General features: G+C 32.4%; 1 protein-coding gene across 6 annotated transcripts in view; it reads left to right on the top strand.

Moving 5' to 3' along the window:
• CDH19 (cadherin 19) overlaps positions 1-23,124 on the top strand; it is a 104,381-nt gene that overhangs the window by 37,309 nt on the left and 43,948 nt on the right. For all 6 annotated transcript variants that reach the window (XM_063653802.1, XM_063653797.1, XM_063653799.1 and 3 more), the window contains exons 4-6: positions 12,930-13,049; positions 16,203-16,367; positions 22,852-23,036. In XM_063653802.1, the coding sequence (XP_063509872.1) occupies positions 12,930-13,049; positions 16,203-16,367; positions 22,852-23,036 (470 nt within the window). The remainder of the gene's footprint in view (positions 1-12,929; positions 13,050-16,202; positions 16,368-22,851; positions 23,037-23,124) is intronic.

Below are 23,124 nucleotides of genomic sequence, written 5' to 3'. Positions count from 1 at the left end.
TCCTTTGAAACTATAGATAAAATTGTAAAGGAGATAAAGGAGTTACCTGCTAATGTGAAACACATTTTAGTTATATACAAATAAATGGTTATTTTAATTAAAGGAGATAATATATGATCATGTATAGTATAAAAGTGTTATTTATGGGTGAGGTATGATGATTATTAATTGTCTGGAGGAAACGGGACATTTTAGGAGGTGATATTTGAGGTAAATTATACAAAGAGGCCATCCATGCCACATTCTAGGAAGAAAGAATCCATAGCAGAGTGCTCAGGACTGCATATATCAATATGGAAGTCATCAACATATAGCATGTATGTCAGGCATGGCAATGAATGATATCCCTTTGGCAGAGAATATAGCTGGAGAAGAGAAAAGCATCCAGGCTGACTTGACCGTTAAGCAAAAAGCAGTCGGCTGGCAAATTAGAATGAGCGGGATTGGCAAGTGTTGTAGGAAGAAGGGAAAAATATGAGAAAAGATGTTCCAAAAGAAGAAATCCCTCAACCGTGTGGAATGCTGCTGTGAGGCTAAGATTAAGACAGAGTGGTGACTTTTGATTTGGTAAGTTGAAGACCCCTGGTTTTTTGATAAGTACAGCAGTTTAATTTGTGCTATTACAGTACACTGAAGACTATTGTATGGCATAAAAGGAAGAATAAGAGGAAGTAATAATGAGTTAAGCCAAGTCTAAAAGGTGTTACGCCACAGGGAGAAAATGAAATGTGAGATGCTAGGTAGAAAAAGATGAAGGTCAAGAGGATTTTTTGCTTGTTTACGACTATTCAATTGTTTTTTAAGAAAGGAAATTGAACAGCACTGTTATATACTATGGGGAATGATTCCAGAGAATAATATTTTTTGAAGCAAAATAAAAGGGATATAACTTCTAAAAAACTGTTCTTGAAAAAAAAAAAAAAGAAAAGGTCATGGAATCCATTGTACTTATAGAAGGGACAGAATATAGTTTAACATATTTGTTCATAACCAATCAGTTAATAAACATTTCTACTTTATCAGTGAAGCATAATATGAAGGCAGTAATTGAGAGAGCATGGGTAAAATTTTAGAGCAGAGGAGGTACAAAACTGCCTTTTTACAGAGTTGGGTAGTGAACCTATGAGAGAATTATTGGTATCATGGTATCAGTGCAGCCCCACTGTAGATGTTCAGAGAGATTGCAAAAGATGGTTTGGTCTGTGCGATATCTAGCAAGCACAAATCTTTTTGTGCATTGCAATTTGAGATAGAGGTACAAATTATCTTTTCAATTTGTGTAATCAATACATACTGTGTGAGTGCCAGTTAGGGTCCAGGCTTTGTATGAAATCATGCAAGAACCAATGAGCACTTTGTATAACCTTTCCATGAGAGGGAGAGGCCAGCTGAGTGATGGTCAGTTGCTATTAGAAGTGTTATATGATATGGAAATAGGGGAATATTTCTATTGCTTTGCCAAACTTCTAGCAACGGCTTCCTTCTGAAGCATTCCTGCATTTGTGTTGATTGTGAAGTAAATAAATCAATTAATAAAATTATATGTGATTTATCTTTTTTCCTCAATCTCAATATTAAATTAATAAATATTGTGGATTTTATTACCTAAATATAACTTCAATTCTTCGTTATCTTTCTATATCCACAGCCATTTAAGTTTTTGAATATTGACCTTACTTCCAAATTTCCTAGCCAGCTACTTTATTCTTCAAAAACAACTATTGCAAACATTTTACTGTTTCTTTTTCTTACATATATTTCTGTTGTATTGAAGTGAACTGCCTATTATTATATTTGAATCTGCACTTGAACTCAGAATTTGGTTTGAATTACTGAAGGGAATCCATATTTCATTATGTCATGAGATAAAATCAAGAAAATTATTAACTTGTTGCTTATTAAACACACATTTCTTTACAAGTAATGATGGGCTTTTACTGACTGCATTTATGTTTGAAATGAAATTAATTTCAAACTAGAACTTTCAAGTAGAGTTGAGATAAAACATTATGCTTTCCCACTTGTCAATTTGGATTTGCAAAGTTACTATTTTTCTGCCATCCAAAAATAGAAGATTTATTAGACCACAAGTCATAGAGTGACTGAGGTTTGGAAGGATTGAATAAATAAATGAGTGAGTACATGGGTGGACAAAAAAATGCTAAATAAGTGATTAGAATAGTTTAGGATATAACTAGAAGATTTCAGGAGACGTGAAATTCGTGGAAATCATTCTGAAATTGTATCTGAATAGCCAGCCTATCACGTATGTAGTCTTCCATTTCAATAATATTTACTAGTTTTACCTAAAACCTTATAATGTCAAAAAAAGAAGGGGCATTTAAAATACATGTAGTATACTACTTAATAAGCAATTAAACCAAAGCAGAGTCAGGTAACTTATCTTCTGCAAATCAGCACAAAATCCTGCTAAAAGTGAAACATGCTTTAGCCAGTCACATTACGTGGAAAACAACCATAATAAATAGATATTGATATTGTACACATTATGAATGATCATTAGTGTTAATACACTTTGTTTATATGTCTGTGTATGTGCAAATGCAAAAGGAAAATTTAAAACCTGACTTCCTTAAAATTTAATTTCACATATTTCTGCCTAATAAAAGCAAGGAGAATATATTGTCTAGTAAAAAGACTATCCACTCTCTTTGGAGCTTTTCCAAATAAATATCCTCCACCAAATTTTTCTTATCTGTAGTCACTGAGGGCATCATTTTTAATATTAGCAAGTGTCCAACATTCCTTACACTTGCAATGACCATTTCTTTTTATTTTCAAAACCGGATGCTTTTGAAAATGAATGGGGATAACTAATGAGTAAGTCTCTGTTTACCTTACTATTTAAGGAAGCTTATTATGGCATTTCAGATTTTAAATTCAAATATAATACATTATAATGATCTCTGTAATTATTATACAATATTTTAAGTTGCATTTTTTGGAAAAGCATATAGAAAATTTAATATTCTTCATCAACAATATGGCACAATATGTCATAAAGGAGAGCTTTTATAGAAATATTAAATTCACCTTAATCTTTGTATGGAAAATCTACACAACTTTAATTTCAGTTAATACTCAGGAAAGTAAAAAATCACGAATTTTCAAAATTTATCACATTTGAAAATTAGATTCTATAAATCTCTTGCCTTTGGGCACATGAGTTGAACATGATTGAGACTGGGATGAATTTCTCTGCTTATTCTTCTAAATATATTATTGTTTGATTTATTAAACACAGTCTAATTTGTTTTACTTAAATTCCATTATCTCAGATTATAAAAAGTAGAGGTGTCAAAAATACAGCACAAAAATAATAAAAATGACCTAGTTTTTAGGTGACTATGGACAGAAAAATAAAAAATTTGAAGAATACTTTGCTCAGTTAAGATGACAAGTGGGAAAATATTATCTATTTCCTGAGTTTCACTTTGAGAATTTAGGTTGTAGAGTAATTGCAGCTCAAGTATAAATGCAGCAAGAATGGGTCAGTCAGTACTGGTAGAAAAATAATTATCCTCGTACTAATAAAATAAGTTCCCAATGTGAGGGAGTGAGCAGATATACCTATACAACTATTATGTCATGTATTTGATCATTTGATCACCTCATTCATCTTATACCTGTTTTATTGTTGCAGAAATTACATATGCAGAGTGTGGATCACTCTGCATATTATCTGCATAATATCTGTATCTGCATAATATATCTGCATAATATCTATAATATTATTTCATCTGTATAACATTGAAGTTGACAATTATACAACCCAACATCTCAATAAATTTGTTTCAGATCAATCAAAGTATACTTGTACTAAAACTGGATGTAAAAATAGCTTTTCCATTAAATTTATATCTACATTGTAAGAAAAGAACAGTTAATCTTCTTACTATTGAATTCAAAACCAATAAAATATACTAAAGCAAATGTCATTTTGAAATCTACAGCTGGAATCTTGGCATTCAAACACTATAGCATACTGTGGCACCTGTACTTTAGTATTCCATAATAAATGTAAGCTTTAATTATAAAATGCCCTCACCACAGGTTGCTAATTTCTCTGTTGCCTACATAATATCTAAATTAGTCTGCATAGGAAAATTTTTCACTTTTTATGATTTTTTTGTTTGTATGCTTCCCATAATCACCAGTGGATAAAGCATTCTATGTGACACAGGAAAGAACATCATTTAATAGTTTTGTAAGCCATGTTAAACATCTGCATGAGAATAGTTTCATCCTCTGCATAACTCCTGGTTAATAATAAAATTTACATAACTCAACAGAGACAGAGTTACACTACCTTTACCTCAGGTTTTACTCAGTGATGGCAGAATACATCTGATGTTTGGATAAATTATTATTGATGCTTTCATTAATGCTCTCAATCTTTAAAATTTCTATGTAGTTTTATACAGGTTAGCACCTTTAAACATTACAAGAATGCTTCATTTCACACACACAACAAATATATTATCTTCTGTTAAGATACTGTTATCACACTAAAATTTTCTGTCATAAAAATGAAAAATATATCAGTAAATGCAATTTCCAGAGATGACCAAACTAACATTTTCCTTTCAAGCACGTGGTACAAATGTACATCCTGTGTCACCTATGTCAGGGGTCCCCAACAAGCAGGCCACGGACTGGTACTTGTCTGTGGCCTCTTAGGAACCGGGCTGCACAGTAGGAGGTGAGCAGCAGGCAAAAGAGCTAAGCCTTATTTGTATTTACAGCCACTCCTCATGGTTTGCATTACCACCTGAGCTCCGCCTCCTGTCAGATCAGCGGCGGGATTAAATTTTCATAAGACTGCGAACCCTACTGTGAACTGCACATGTGAGGAATCTAGGTTGCATGTTCCTTATGAAAATCTAATGCTTAATAATCTGTCACTGTCTCCCATCACCGCCAGGTGGGACTATCTAGTTGCAGGAAACCAAGCTCAGGGCTCCCACTGATTCCTCATTCTGGTGAGTTGTGTAGTTATTTTATTATATATTACAATGTAGTAACAGTAGAAATAAAGTGTACAATAACTGTAATGCACTTTAGTCATCCCCAGACCATCCCCATGCCCACTCCCCACTCTGACCATGGAAAAATTGTCTTCCACGAAACTGGTCCCTGGTGCCACAGAAGTTAAGGACCACTGACCTGTGTTACAATAAGTTTCTGCAAAGAATGTGATTGATAAAATAAGCAAAGTCAAATATTGTGTTGAACTTATTTTTATAAAGACCTTTTGCTATGAAAAGTTGCCAAGATTTGGAAACTAGCTGGAAAGACATAATTAATATTTTAAATTTGCAATTATGAAAAGTCTCTTCAGAGTAATGCAAACAGTGTCAACTGTCCACACCATAATGGAACCCAAGATTATTACATTAATAATTATATTTGTATGTTTATTATCAGAATAAGTGAACTGATAAGTTGCTCTAATTAAAATATGATTCCAAGAGAATTTTTTTTCTAAGCACACTTTTGTTCACTTAGAATGGATACAAACTACAAGTTATTTTGATTCTTTGCATTTCCAAATACCACTGCCACCTCTGATCCAGCCACAGTGACCCCACTCAGGGATGCATGCTGAACTTTGGACCCTTCGGTCCCCCAAAAAGCATTTTTTCATTCTCTGTTTACATTCCTTGCTAATTTGATTTCAAGGAACTCATTAATTTAAACTTTTCAGAGTTCCCATCATTTGGTAGTTACCCAATTCTGCTTACTGGATGGTGTATTGCGGGGAATAATAGGACTTAAGCCTATGGCAATTCAACATACACAATTCGTGCTACGTTATTTTCATTTTGTGTGCTATCCTGGTGGTCACTTTATATTGTCACTGTTGTTTTAAGGTAGATTGAGTGATCAGAGCTCCAGTTTTACCCAGGACAGTTCTGCTTTACTTCTATGTTTCTGTCATCATGTCCTGGAAGCATTTGTCCCGGATTTTCTGTTTTACAAAATGTCTATTATTAAGTCATTAAAATAAGCCAGAGTGAATTTTGCAAACATTTGCTTTGTACTTGTAGCTTCTTCCATGGAGTGTGAGAAACAGTCTGTCAGACAAATGAGCAATAAATAGACTTATCTTAAGACATAGTTAAATCTGAAAGAGGACAAGGGGTAACCCAGAGGCACTGTATGATAAAATAGTTAAACTAAGAAACTCATTAAATGATGTAAATACTTATGAAGAATATTCTTCTGGTGCTATATTTAATGTTAAAATCTTCTCTAAAAAAGATTTTATTAATGTGCATATATATTATTTCTTTTGTTAGAAATATCTATTTCCAGTATAAAATGTAGAATTTAATTTTTGATCCGCCAATGTAGTAAGATCCACTTTGCAAGTATTAATGCTATCATAATAAAATGTTCATCAAATGAATGAAGAGAGACTAAAGAGGTTAGATACATATGACCTGTACCATGCTTCACATTCTTATCAGATAATGCATCCTAAATATGCTACCCTTCTTCAGTAGAGTAAAAACAACCAATCCAGGTTGGGAAGAGTAACAAAAAATATGTTTAACAAATTGAAAAAGAGATTTGGGCTTTGAGAAAAATATCAAATTCACCAGGACTAAATATATGTTTTCCATAAATATTATATACATATATTTGCCCTGATTCTGAAATTTTTGCTTTTCCCCATCTATTTTTCTTTTTTTCTGAAAGTTTTATTATTCTAATATTTATATTCTTATTTTTCTTATTATTTACCTTTCACATTTGGATCTGAAATCTGTTTTAAACCGATATTTGTGAAAGGTGTAAAGCAGGTGCCAAATTTTATATCACAAAATTGGTGTTAGATAGATGGACAGATAAATGGAGACATCAAGCTGACCCTGCAGAATTTACTGAAAAGTTTCCCTGATGTTCAGCTCTGCCACCTTCTGGTGAAGGGGTTCTCTATATTTGTGTAATCTTATCTCTGATTCTCTAGTTGGCTCTACCAGCTATTCATTGCTCCAGGGGCAAATATTATTGTCTGAACTACTGTAGTTTTGTCCTAGGCATTTGCTCGTTATTAGTGCAACTACTGTAGGTATTCTTCTTCAATAAAATTGCCTTGCAGAAGTTGCAGTGTTCAGAGACCATGCCATTGCACTCCAGCCTGGGTGACAGAGTGAGACTTCCTCTCAAAAAAACAAAAACAAAACAAAAGAAACAAACAAAAAATGCCTGGACCATGCTTGGTCCTTGTTTTTCCATGCAAATTTTACTTATTTTTTTAATCGTCTTTCCAGGTTAGCCATTTATACAGTCTACTAGGATTTTGATTGAGCTAGCTTTTAAGCTGTGTACTTTTTTTACTTTTAAGTAGTCATCTAATTCCTAAATCCAGTATTTTCATCTATTTACTTATATCGTTAATTTACCTTTAGTTGTTTTGCAGAGGTTACAATTTTTGTTTAGATATTCCTGAATATTTTATTTCTTTTCATATATATTATATATTTAACTAAAATAGGTTTCATGAATATATATATACCAGAGTGTATATATATATATATTCATATATTCATATATTAAAAAATGCACTTTTATATATAGGTTGTGTCCCTGTTGACTTGCTAAATTTATGAATTTAATATTTTTCTGTAACTATATGCATATTTTATTTGAGTTTCTAGCAAAAATATTATTGACTTTAATTATTTAGTTTTATTTATTCTTTTCCAATATTTATTTATCTACCTGTCTATAAATGCGTTATAACTGCATGGTATTGCCTCATTGCATTGTCTAGGAAGTTCACTACAATGCCGAAAAAAAATAATAGTGACAGAAAGACATTTTTTCTTTTTATTATTGCAGAGGAAAAGTTTTAACACTTCACAATTAAATATAATTACTGTCAAGGTTTAAAAGCATTCATTATCAGATTCAGAGAGTTTCCTTTTATTCTTAATTTTTAAAAAGTTTTTATTGCAAATGTAAGTTGATTTTTAGATGTACTTTGTATTTTTTAATTTTTCTCCTTTATATAAAAAATTGAAATATATTTTCCATGGAAATACAATTTTAAAAGTTTCAAGAGGATACAGATATGGCCTGTATAAACAATGCTTCTTATGTAGACTAGTAGCCATAATATTTTAGAACACAACAGCAATTCATAGTGATAAGTGGATTGTTTTTAGGAAATGGGATGACCGGGGATGGGAGCCGCATTTCTCATAAACCTCTTTGGAGTGATTCTGACAGTAAACAAGAATCAGGACATGAACGGAAGTAATTACATAAGCCTAGAAATCCTCCAGTACTTGAAAAGAGCATTGTGGTGGTATTCATTATGACTCAAACATGACACAGTTCTGATATTACAGACAAATGCTGAAATACTTACATATGTTCTTATAAAAAATTATGTAGGAATTAAACATTCATTGTCTAAACCAACAAGTGTTAGTTAACCTATATTTAACTAGGAAAGGGGCACTATAAGACAATTGATCATTTCCACTGAAAGACACTTTATTGGTTTCATAGTAATGTTTTCAATTTTATGTGGACTATAAAACTAATTCCTAACTACAGGTGAATGTACAAATTGATTCGCTTACAAATAACAAGTCTTTATAAAAATATAAATACTTACAATTGTGTTAAATATTTTTATATTGCTATCTTCTTTTATATTGAATTATGATTGTGGTCTCTTTATGTTACTTGACTATTTCTTGAGGATTTCTGCCGAATAGAAGTTACTGATTAGGAAAACATACAGGCTTAATTCTCTTTAAAAACATAGAAAAAATCCAAGAGGATTTAAATTGCTTAAACTGTGTTTTGTAAATCATGATGTCAATAATAACTGAAAGAGGAAAAAGAAAGTTGGAAACAACTAAATAAAATAAACAAAGACAATTAGGGTCCTGTAAAAATCGAACATTGCTAAGATTCATCCAAATTTTACAGCCAACATTTCCAAGGCATGAATAAAAATTAAGAGAAAAACTACAAGCACTAAATATTTGGAAATACTGCTGCATATTTTTGCCCTCTTAAATGTATACATATATAATATACAGATATATAATTAGATACAGATACATGTCTGTCGCCCAGGCTGGAGTGCAATGGCATGATGTCTGGACACTGCAACCTCTGCAAGGCAATTTTATTGAAGAAGAATACCTACAGGAGTTGCACTGATAAGGAGCAAAGGCCTAGACAAAACTACAGTAGTTCAGACAATAATGTTTAGCCTGGAGCAATGAATAGCTAGCAGAGCCAACTAGAGAATCAGAGATAAGATTATACAAATATAGGGAACCCCTTCATGAGAAGGTGGCAGAGCTGAACATCAGGGAACCTTTTCAGTAAATGTGTATATATATATGTATATGTATATATATGTGTGTATATATATGTATATGTATATATATGTGTGTATATATGTATATGTATATATGTGTATATATGTATATGTATATATATGTATATGTATATATGTGTATATATGTATATGTATATATGTGTATATATGTATATGTATATATATGTGTATATATGTATATGTATATATGTATATATATACACACACACAGACATATATATAAATGTGTATATATATACACATATAAATACACCATACTTAGATCTACATGTATACATATATGCCTATATATACACATAAACATCTTCTCACACACAAAAATGTAAAGAGTGAATCACTTATTACTCATTGATAGTCCTTACCAAAAAGTAAGCATTTCTAAAACATTGTTGAATTACACCAATTCTATAGCCTTGGTTCTTTTAAAATGCCACAAGTTTCATAAGAAAGAATAACAAATATTTCCCCAGAAATTAAAATCCCCATCAAATTCATGTGTGAGTGGTGTTCTGAATATTTATAATATCACAGTTTTTATCCACTAAAATTTCTAAGAATTTGACCTTTTAGATTTTCTACACACTTAGGGAAATTATTTTGTGTAATCTATTAACAGAATACATTAGATTCTCCACTTAGTAGACAACAAGAGTAAAACACTGAAGAAGTAACTTTTGGTTACAAGTAAATGAAGCATCAGTAAAAAATGTTCGCCTGCTCTGGCAAGTCACTACCTCTTTGTTTTCTATGCGTCTGATCAAGAGGAGACCTGAGAGAACAGGTGTGCAGTAGGTTACCGAGCAGGCACAATAATCCAGGTGTGTGTAAGGAGTACACATTGGTATCAGATACAAAGGGAAATCGAGAGAAATGAGAGTTGTTTCCATGTCTTTACTAATGTGAATAAGTTTGCAGTGAACATGAGAGTGCAGATATCTTTACTAGTGGTGTATTTCATTTTCTTTAAATAAATACCCAGTAGTGGGACTGCTCGGTCATATAGTAGTTCTACTGTTAATTTCTTTAGGAACCTCCATATTGCTTTCCATAATGGCTACATGAATCTACATTCCCACCTACAGTGCACGTGTTCCCTTTTCTCTATACTCTCACCAACACTTGCTATCTCTTGTCTTTTTAATAATAGACATCCTAACAAGTGTCAAGTGATATTTCACAGTAGTTTTTATTTGCATTTTCATGATGATTAGTGATGTTGAGAACCCATTCATATAACCATTGGCCATTTATTTTTGTGTGTCTTCGTTGGAGAAATGTCTATTCAGGTTCTTTGCCAATTATTTAATCTGATTATTTGGCTTTTTGCTATTGAGTTGTATGAGTTCTCTTAAATAAATCCCTTATCAGATAGAGGAATAAATAAAGAAACTGTGTTATATATTTACAGTGGAATATCATTAAGTCTTGTCAAAGAAGAAAATCTCGCCATTTGCCACAACATGGATGAGCCTGGGGGACATTATGCTCAGTGAAATGAGCCAGACACAGAATAAAAATATTGCATGATCTTATTTATATGTGGAATCTAAAAAACGTTCAATATAGAAAGATAGAGAATAAAATAATGTGTCGGGGGTATGACGAGGGAGGAAATGGAGATATGTAGGTCAAAGAATACAAAGTATCAGATAAGTAAGATAAACAAATCTAGAGATCTAATGTACAACATGAGGACTATATTTGATAATATTGTATTATATTTGAGATTTGTGATGAGTGAGTAGATTTTACTTGCTCTTTCCATGCACACACAAAAATGGGTAACTTTGTGAGATGATAGATATAATTTGCTTTACTATAGTAATCATGTTACTATCTATATGCATACCATGTTGCATACCTTAAATATATATAATAAAATTTATTTTATAGAAAAACTGTGCTAAAAAAAACTGGACTGGAAAAAAGAACCTAACTGTATGACATATTTCTATCATCAAAGTGTGAGGTCACCTTTTGTGAGTCATTGCATTTTCTGGACTTCTTGGTTCTCATTTGTATAGTACTAGCTTAGGGGCCCTAAGGACTTACATTACTAAAATTTATTTTAGACAACTCTAAAAATGCTATGATTTTGATGATGGTGTCTGAAGCCAAACATAGGAAATATAGTTCTAGAAACCAGGGATGGGAACCCCTTATGGAAAGAAACGATAGAGAATTATAATGAGGAAATGTGGGATAAGTAAGTGGATCGGTGCATAGAAGGATAGTTAAAGGAACAAGTCTTGCCCAATATAGATCAATGAAAGTGATGGTCCCTGTTAACTATTTTGTTGGAAAAACTTTTATAAATTACTAAATAAATTCACTGTAAAACATCTGAAACTAGTAAGTGTCTACACATTGAGTGGTTATTCAATAAGTTTTGGAAAAGAGAGGCAAAGAGTTTTCCTCTCATGCATTTTATTTTTCTTGATTTTGAATCAGGTAAAGGTATTATCCATTAAAATTACATGAATAAAAAGAAATTCTACTTCAATAGAATATGCTGTATGATATTAAAACAAATGTTAAATAGCATTATAAAAATATTAAGACAAAAGAGCAAAGAATACATACTATTTAGGGCCACATTAAAAGTTTCATGTTAGTGAAGTATAGAATGGATTCCTGTTAGAGTGTATCAGTTTATAAAATTGGGCTACGATGAGAAAATTCATGATGCTAGTTGTAAATGAAACCACAGAAGCTATTTGATTTTGTATCATTCATGTTGCCATTCTTATTGACACAGTAAACAGTGTTTCAACAAATACATATTTCAAATAAGATCCATGACATTCAATTCCATGTTTACAGAAAGATACTTTGAAAACTCAATATTTTTGAATAAATATTTTAAAAATCTGAGCACTAATTTTAAATGTATAAATAATTATTCCATATGATTTTATTTCTTGTTACTGAATTTTAATGAGAATGTTTATGTTATCAATATCTGCAAGATTGTACTTTGCTTTTTAAAAAATTCATCAAAGCTAGTATGTATATTAGAGAAGAGAATTAAAGGAGCTAAATAATTATGCCCATACTTATCCTCAACTGGATACTCTTTCAAGCCCAATTCAATAATCTTTGTAAATATTTATCAACCTTCTCCACTTTGTTTAAGGTATAGGCTACGCTATAATTTTTGGTGAAAAGCATTTCCAAGTTCCTTTTAATTTCTCCACTAATAATACACCTTGGAAAAGTTTCTGATTTATAAATTATACATTACAATGAATTGTTTAATAGCTATATCTTATTAGGCCATCAATCTACATGTTTAAAATTCCATATTGCATATGGGAATCAGGAATATTTTGTATTAAAAGTTATATACTTTTGCCTGAAAAAAATAAAAAGCAACAAAAAAATACATTACTTTTACAATTAAGAACAAGGAGGTGAATTGAGATTTCATTTTGTAACAACATCTTGCTTGGTAAAGAAAGACGGCTTAACAGAACTGAATTCATCCTGAATAAAACCACAATCTTAATTTCCTGTATTATGTTCTCTTTAGGAACATTAGTCATCCAGGTGACAGCAAGTGATGCTGACGATCCTTCAAGTGGTAATAATGCTCGTCTCCTCTACAGCTTACTTCAAGGCCAGCCATATTTTTCTGTTGAACCAACAACAGGTATTTGTGACTGAAACAAGCAAAGTTTAACATGATTCTAAAGAAGGCAATTGTCAGCAAAAATTATCTGCTTAGAAACATGTCATGTCATGTCATGATATGTCAATAAGTAAAAAGATTGCAATTCCTAAGCATTTAATTACTTTTAGTCTTTTAGCTGATATTTCTAGGTTAGGAGATTGGATTTTCCATGTCCATAGCACAAATTACTTACGTATGTGGTATAAATCATATGTAAAGATTCTTTTAAATGAATTAGAAAAAGAGACCAGCAACCCAATTTAAAAATATAGGGAAAAAACATTTATAAGCAATTGACAAAGAACAATATACAGAAAGCCAGTAAGCATATTAAAAATGCTCAGCCTCATTAGTCATCAGGGAATACAAACTAAAACCACAATGAAATACATCTGCATAACCCTGCAGAATGACTGAGATTAAGTCTGAGTATAAGGCTAAGTATACACGTTGATATGAGACATTCACCTAAAAATAATTCTGTATTTTACAGATTTCTGATTTACATGAATACAATATTTGATTCTTTTTGTAATATTGCTTTACCAATCTGCATTAATCAACTGAATATAAAATAGGTAGAACAGAGTTTTCTCTTTTCTTTAAACAATCATATGACCCTAATTCATTAAACAAATATTAATTTTTGTGTTTTAAACAAAGATTAGGCCCATGTAATTTTTTTTTCCTTTAGAAGATTATAGTCTCCACTGAAAAAAGTATATATATAACTAATCACCCAAGAACGTGAGAAGTGCCAAAGAAGTAAAATTCTATGGTTTTTAATACAAGGAAAATGCTATTTCCAGCTTATATCAAAACCCTTAAAGAATTAAAGTATTGTGTTGGATCTTTAAACATTTCTTATTTATTCATTCAGCAAATATTGAATGTCTCAGCCTTTTTCAATTAGGATTTCTTGAGAGAATCAGATTCTAAAAAATATTATTTGAGTACCTATGTTCTTAATTCTTTCAGGAATGTACATGGCCTTTATTTTTTCAAATGTGTGGAAGAAAAATTATTTTATTATATACAATGAATGTCTCAAAACATTAGACTTTAATTCCCTCACACATTCGGGTTTAGAAAGGCTGAATATGTACCAAATGTTATACAACTTGCTAGATTTATAAAGGTACACATTGCAAAATTTAAAATAATACATAATAGTAACAAAAACAAGATATAAGAATGGACTCTTCTTTCTTGGAACTTACAGATAGATATTAAACATGAATAGTAATACACACATACATTCCACAGTGGGTAATTATGAAGTAAAACCAAAAAGTTTCAGTGAGAGAAAACAAGTGAGGCTGATTTTATATTGTGTGGTCAAGGCAGAATACACTGAAATTAAAAAGTTTAGCTGAGTCTGTAGACAAGGAAGGGAGAGTGGAAGATGATTTCAGGGCATGGGAAAAATTAGGGAAATTCCTGAGGTGGGAAAGAGTTGAAACTCTTAGAATAACTGGACACCATTGTGGAGAAACGCAGAAGAGAGAAGAAAGGGAGGTGTCTAGAGTACAAACACATGCTGGGTCATACCAGGCCTTCGTGACCATGTTTTCTTTCCACCCCCAGCCCCTACCCTGCACACTGACTTTTTAAATATACTGAGCAGGTTAGCTAAACTATTACTTGCATTGCTGGAGAAGCGTTGGTATGAACAGCGACAAACATGGATTAAATTACTGAAAGCATAAGTTCTGAAGTGCGTAAGATCCAGAAATACACATCCTTTATTCAGTCTAAAGGCTGAGAGGAAAAGTTGAAAGTAAAGTAGACACAGTTAATGGGGAACAAAGACTCCTAGGTCCCTCTCCCCTGAGTCACATACAGGGAGACGCTAGCAGCACTTGTGCAATATATTCAATGCTTTCCATTGGATTCAAATAATTGATTACATGTGTGAAATACTTTAGTCTGCAGCTAAAATCCCCTCATGTTATGGTCTAATTTATCTTTTAAAAATTCATACAACAATTTTTTAAAAAATTATATTATATTAAATTTAATCCAATAAATCAAAAATACTACCATTGCAACAAATAATACAAAACTATGGAGATAGTTCACATTTTTTGTTCTCAGTCTTTGAAATCAGGTGTGCATTTTATACTCATATGTCATTTTTTCCACAAGTTTATTGTATTTTTTTATTTACTTTAATTTTAGGCTCAGGGAGTAAATGTGCAAGTTTATTACACGGGGAAATTCTGTGATGCCGAGGCTTGGGGTACTAATGATCCCATCACACACAGGTAGTGAGCATGCTACCTGATCAGAAGTTTTTCAACTTTCTCCCGCCCTCCCTCCTTCCCCTCTCTAGTAGTCCTGAGTGTCTATTGTTTCCATCTTTATGTTCATTAATATCACAATTTTAATGAGTATTTTGCCCTTGATATATTTAGGTATTGGCTATTATTTAATTTTTGTGAATGTTTATGTGTTCCCCAAATCTTTAGAAATGTTGAATCCTCTCTTATGAACCTGTCTTAAGATTTTCTTAGGTTCTTTTCAGTGATAGTTAATAAATGTATACTAAATAATTTTATAGAATGTAAGCATTTATTGCAATATTTATCATTAATTATCTTGAGTTTGAATATATTATATATGTGTATACACACACACACATATAAAATAACTGTGGGTCAACAACCAGGTCTTCTTCAGATCTCATAATTCTAAGTAGACTTCAAAATAATAAGGGCATGATATTTCTTTCATAAATTTGGTATTGTAATTTACAAATTTATCAATAATATACTAACTTCAGAGTTTCGGGGACAAAGTTAACTCTAGCAAGCCAATATTATGTTAGAAAAGATAGCAGAAAATAGGCTAAAGTAAAAACAAGACATTCGTTTTTTTCTACCTGTGGATTATCTTAACACAGTATTTTATTAAGGGCCTACCAGTGTTCCTAGTATTGTGGTGATCACTCTAGATTCTAGGCAGTGTTGATGTTTAATTTATTTTTATTATTTTTCTCCAGGGAAGTCTCTGTCACATTGTAGTGGTTCAACATACAGCAAATAATGTATACTGCAATGGTTAAGAAATTAACTAGAACTCTGTCATGATTAATAATTAAATAATCGGAATTTTATTATATTTTTAAAGGAGTCATAAGAATATCTTCTAAAATGGATAGAGAACTGCAAGATGAGTATTGGGTAATTATTCAAGCCAAGGACATGATTGGTCAGCCAGGAGCATTGTCTGGAACAACAAGTGTATTAATTAAACTTTCAGATGTTAATGACAATAAGCCTATATTTAAAGAAAGTAAGTAAAAAGGATTGTAAATCTTCATTACAATATAAATATGAGTGTGTTAAATATAAGCAGATTATGTAGTTTTCATTCTAAAAGCACTACATTAACTCTAAAATTATATAAAATAAATTTGTCAATTGTTCTGGTATGATTTTTATTTATTTATTTATTTATTTATTTATTTATTTATTATTATACTTTAGGTTTTAGGGTACATGTGCACAATGTGCAGGTTAGTTACATATGTATACATGTGCCATGCTGGTGCGCTGCACCCACTAACTCCTCATCTAGCATTAGGTATATCTCCCAATGCTATCCCTCCCCGCTCCCCCCACCCCACAACAGTCCCCAGAGTGTGATGTTCCCTTATGAATGTTAAATACGAATGAAAGAATAATGTGTTAGCGTCTCTTCTTGCTGTAATAAATTGTCACAAACTTCATGGCTTAAGACAAATGTATTATGGGTCGCATTGGGTTATGATCAAAGGATTCAGGGAGGCATTTCTTGCTGTAGGATCCTAGTTCATTTAAGGGTTAGCAGAATTCAGTTTACGTGTATGTAGAGTTAAGGTCTCTGTTTTATTGATGGCTGTAAGCTGGGAGACATCCTTAATTCCTGAAGGCCTCTTTATGGTTCTTGATTTAGCCCACACATCCCAGAAGCAGCAAGGAGTGCCACATACTTCACACACTGACAACCCTCTAACCCACACATTTGCCTCTTCCACTTTTAAGCACTCATGTAATTAGACCAAACCCAGTTGAATAAAGCAGGATAATGTTCTCAAGGTCAGCTAATTAGCAACCTGAATTCCACCTGCAAACTTAATTCCCTTTTGCCACTTTCGGTAATATATTTATGTGTTCAGGGGAATTTGGACACAGATATCTTTGTGGGGTCCTTCTTCTGCAAACCATAGATAATCATTTAAAAATGACTTTTTGTATTTCTTTTTACTTTATAAGCCAGAATAGGCCACACCTGCTCTAATAATTTAAGCAATTACTACAAGCTAAATATAAGCACACGGTATGCTTCATAAAATTTTCTTATGCAATTATTAGAGGAATTTATTTTCTAGGAAATTTATTTTTCAGGTTATACTGTTTTAGCTACAGGAATACATTTATAAGAACTTCCAGAAAGCATAAGTAATTATCATGCTAGGAAGAAAATTTAATTAGCATGGAACAAAGAAAGGAGCCAATAAAAAAAATTATACCATAGCATGATTTCTTAGTTGTTGATTGTTTATAGACAGAAACAAAACTATCTTTTGATTACTATTTTTTTCCTCATCCTTTTCTGTTCCTTGCCCCATTCCTCAAACTCAAGTGAAATCATATCATTTTTAATGGCCCAAGTGAAATGTTACTTTCACTGACTTCCTTCTGGTAGTTGAGTCCATGAATAAGCACAGGAAGTTGGCATCATACAAATTTGCTTTTAAACCCTGCATTTTCCATTCATGAGTTGTACAGACTTGAGAATATCTGTTAATGTGTGTGTGCACACACAAATGTCCACACCTAAATAATACAGACACTACTCAGTGTAGCCAACATATGCAAGGTTATCAGATCTTTTGATTTTTCAATAAATATCACAAATCTCATTTTTTTAATTCTGCTCTATCTCACAATTTTAAATTTTGTCATATTAAAAGATTACCACTGTTATATGGGTTAAGAAAACAGTTCCTCTGTGGATGGACTATAGGCAAGGGGTCAGAGTCTGCACCTTCATCTCTCCCTATGTAGTGTCACATATGATGTATATGATACATATGTTGTGTTCTGTCCACAACATTAATATGGCCTCTGAAGGCAAGAAGAGAACGCCAAGTTAAATATGAAATATCCAGAACTTTATAAAATAATTGGCATATAATATGTATGAAATAGTGGCTGGATTTATTAAATAAATTTGGTCTAAATTTATGCAGATGATGATTAAATAGCAAGTAGAAGACTCTGGAAGACAGGAAGATTCCTAAGGAACTTGTTGCGATAAAATATCCTGAAGCTTCTACTACCTTTCTCAGTTTCCCTCTGATTTTTCCTGACTTTAATATTAAAATATTTTGAATAAATTAGAATATTTAAAATATGTTTAAAAATTATCTTCGTTACTCGAATCCGAATATGAGATGACGGTATTACTCTTAATACTTTCACTCAAATACGAATGTGGGTGAATCTGATACTGGCCTCCTTACTCTTGTCCACATGGTTTTCCTTGTGGGAATCCCATTACCCTCCTCTCAATTTAAATACTCAATACCTATACCCTCTGTTGTGGGCAACACTCCCTGCCCTCCCAATTAAAGGCATCTCTCAAACATCCCTCTCCCTTGTGTTAACAGCATCCTCTGCTGGTTCATATCTATCATATCCAAACATGTTTATTATTGTTTTTTCTCACATCCTGAAACAAGACAAAACAAAAACACTTTCTTGCCTTCACTTCCATACTTAGCTAAAGATGCTTTGTATTTTTCCTTTCTCTTTAGAGAAGATTTATTTAAAATGTTGTTAATACTTATTGTTTCCAATTAATGACCTCAAAATCTCAGAACTTACTCCATTTGAGTTACATCCACACTACTTGAACAAACTGATCTGATCATTTCTATCAATAACCTAAACGGAATGCAGTGTCAAATCTCAGTTCTGATAACACTTGATTTCTTGGAAGAATTTTATGTAATTGATCAACCTCTCCTTGAAAACCTTAATGTTCCATTCTCATTAGCTTTCTCTTCTATCTTACTAGTCTCTGTTTTTTCACTCCTTGCCTTTTCTTCTTCTTCTTTATATACTTTAAACTTCGGAATATTTGTGAGTCAAGCCTTTGATCTTGTTTTTCTTCCCTTTTATACTCATTCCTTTATGATCTTATCCAGACACATGGCTTTACATACCACCTCTGGGCTGAGAACCTCATATTAAATATACATCTCCAGACTGAACTTCTCCCTTGAGCTTCGCAAAAGTAGATCTGTCTACTCATCAACTTCATATATTATATATTAAAAAATATATATATATAAAGGGGTTCAGAGGAAGGGCAGCTAGAATCAAGAGCTCAGTTAAGTGTATATTAGGTTTTAAATGTGCATTATATATATTATATATGTGTATTACATATAAATGCATATTATATATTATATAATATATAATATTTTATATAATATATAACAAATGTATAATATATTTATATATAATATACATTCTATATATCATATATAACATATATAATACACATATATAGTATATAATGCACATATATTACATATATAATACACATATATATATTACACATTTAAAACCTAACACACACTTAACTGAACTCCTGATTCCAGCTGCCCCTCCTCTGAACCCCTAATTCCAGCAGATTTTCCCATCTCATGTACCCACACATCCAGGTTGCATGTTCTTCAAGCCAAAACCTTGCTTATTCGATATAAACCCCACTGTTTGAAGAATTAGTGATCCCACTCAGATTATGGTGGCCATACCAGGTCAACTATAATTTTTCCCCCAGCCTGAATTGATAACCTCCACAATTCTGATAGCTCCTCGCTTTCAATATTCTGTGAGCAAATGCACATACACAAAACACACACATATACATATGCACACACACATACACACACACGCATACCCTCTTCCTTCCTTGCATAAAGATTTGAAGCTACTTTGTCTGCTTTTCTTTTTCTCAGAGTTAAAATTTAATTCCCTGCAGATGCTGTTGTCTCTGCCTTAGAAAATATCCGAAATATGAACACTTCTCACCAACTCCATCCCTAGCACCTTGGCACATGGCACCATCTTATTTTGTCTCTATTAGTGCAATAGGCTCTCATCTAGTCTCTTTGCTTACACCATTGTTCTCCTTTAGTTTATTTTCAACATAGCTTTATAATCTTGTTAATATTCACGTCTGATCATATCACTTGAAGGTCTTCCCATCTCCCTCACAGATGTCAAAATCCTTAGGTTTAGTATCACCTAAATAGTCCTAAGGGTCTGAAGTAATCTGCCATTGTCCAGTCCTGTCTCATTACCTCTTGAAACCTTAGTGTTTCTATCTGCCTGTTTGCTTACTAAGAAGCCAACACAAGGCAATTGTCCTTCTCTCTTTTCCCAGAACACTCCAGGCTCGCTGGCTTTTCCTCTTGTTGAAATTATATTTCCCCAGATACTCACTTTCTTTCTTCAATTCTTATCCAAAAGTCACATCTACAGTGAATACTTTACACCTTATCACTAATATTAAACCATTCCACCAGAATACTACCTTCATATATACCAGTATCTTATTTATTGTCTGTTTTATCATCAAGAATATGAACTGATGGTGGCAGCTTTTATATATATTGTCACCTGTTCTATCTCCAGCCTCTAGGACAGGACCTTGTAAAAATTATGTTCAATAAAATAATTTTTGAAAGTATGGAAAATTGTGTAGACAAAATATTGACTGAAGAAAATATTTCAGTTCTTTTTCATTTTGAAGACCAATAGTTTAATATCAACTAAATAACATTTAAGTCTTAAACATCCACTTTCACGTTCATGGCAATGTCATTGTTTTCTACAGATTAATGTCAGTGACTTTTAATCTTCCAATAACAGACAATTCTTTTAATTTTTCTTTTTTTATTTTTATTTTTATTTTTTATTTTTATTTATTTATTTATTTATTATTATTATACTTTAGGTTTTAGGGTACATGTGCGCAATGTGCAGGTTAGTTACATATGTATACATGTGCCATGCTGGTGCGCTACACCCACTAACTCGTCATCTAGCATTAGGTATATCTCCCAATGCTATCCCTCCCTCCTCCCCCCACCCCACAACAGTCCCCAGAGGGTGATGTTCCCCTTCCTGTGTCCATGTGTTCTCATTGTTCAATTCCCACCTATGAGTGAGAATATGCGGTGTTTGGTTTTTTGTTCTTGCGATAGTTGTACTGAGAATGATGATTTCCAATTGCATCCATGTCCCTGCAAAGGACATGAACTCATCATTTTTTATGGCTGCATAGTATTCCATGGTGTATATGTAATTTTTCTATAATGTAAAAAGCACTAATACATAGTCAATCTCCAACTTCTGCTCTAAAAATGTAGTAAAATATTAGTACTTAAAAATTAACATTTATCCCCCTTAAAAAGTAAGATCTTTAATGCAGTCTTTGAAGTGACTGCCTCCTCCATGCTTCTAAAGGGACTAGGAATCCCTTTAAAGACTAATTTTATTATATGTGCTTCTTTTTTAGAATTCTAAGGCATTCCATTCTTTAAAATATTGCATGTTTGCTGATGCCGCTTGATATGAATAATGTCATATATTGACATAGATGAAAATGCAATTTCAAATAATAATTTAAAAATAATGTAGTTATATATCACTTTTATGCAAGTTACTCTTGAAAAATGAAAAAAAAGTCCAGCAATTTGTAGTTATATTTATGTATTTTAAATACATCTGCAATTATTTCTTCTCAGGACCAAATCAATTAGGTCATCTTTGACTACAAAATGTTTTTTATACTACATTCACTTACCAACTCTTTTCAATCTATATTTCCTTGCATTTCCAGGATGGCTAATGTAATGCAGGCTCAGACCCTCAAAATCAAACTACTGTTCTTGGAACTCAACTATTTGCATGCAGACTCTGCCACCTTTATTCCACATGTATTTTATTCAGTAACTTCAGGTATCAAGAATGTTAGAGTAAAATTGAAAGTTATTTCTGTCAAATTTAATTTAGTGTGGTTGAAGGTTACAATAAAAAAACATGAATATTGAAGAGACATGCATGTAAATAGAAATAATATTGGTGATAGACTTTCCTAAGATATATTTGAGAGATGATGATAGATGCTTAAATAGGAGATTAGAAAATATTTATATTTCAAAAAAAAAGGGAAAGAGAATATATATGGGGGCAGAGAGAGAGGAAGGAAGGAAGGAAGGAAGAAAGGAAGAAAAGAAAGAAAAAAGAGAAAGAAAAAAAGAAAAATTAAGAACAAGTAACTGGGAAAGGTAGGTATGGGATTCCCTACAGATCATAAATAAAGAATGCTATAATTGCAGCCCGGCACAGTGGTTGACACCTGAAATCCCAACACTTTGGGAGGCTGAGGCAGGTGGATCACGAGGTCAGGAGATCGAGACCATCCTAGCTAACACGGTGAAACCCCCATCTCTACTAAAAATACAAAAAATTAGCCAGGCGTGGTGGTGGGCGCCTGTAGTCCCAGCTACTCAGGAGGCTGAGGCAGGGGAATGGCGTGAACCCAGGAGGCAGAGATTGCAGTGAGCCGAGATCGCGCCACTGCACTCCAGCCTGGGTGACAGAATGAGACTCCGTCTCAAAAAAACAAACAAACAAACAAAAAAGAAAAACTATAATTGCAAGTTTCCTATATTAAGTATTTATCCAAAATACCTCAAATTTTGTTTTTAAAGGTTTATACCGCCTGACTGTCTCTGAATCTGCACCCACTGGGACTTCCATAGGAACAATCATGGCATATGATAATGACATAGGAGAGAATGCAGAAATGGATTACAGCATTGAGGAGGATGATTCACAAACATTTGACATTATTACTAATCGTGAAACTCAAGAAGGAATAGTTATATTAAAAAAGGTAGACATGTTAAAATTATTTGCCTTGTAGAATACCACAAAATTAAAACATATTTTGTGTAGCTGGTTAGTTTTTAACTCATTAAATA

Source organism: Pongo pygmaeus, chromosome 17 (assembly GCF_028885625.2).
Source record: "Pongo pygmaeus isolate AG05252 chromosome 17, NHGRI_mPonPyg2-v2.0_pri, whole genome shotgun sequence".
NCBI lineage: Eukaryota > Metazoa > Chordata > Mammalia > Primates > Hominidae > Pongo > Pongo pygmaeus.
The sequence above is the reverse complement of the archived record's forward strand: the minus strand, read 5'-3'. Positions and strand labels throughout refer to the sequence as shown.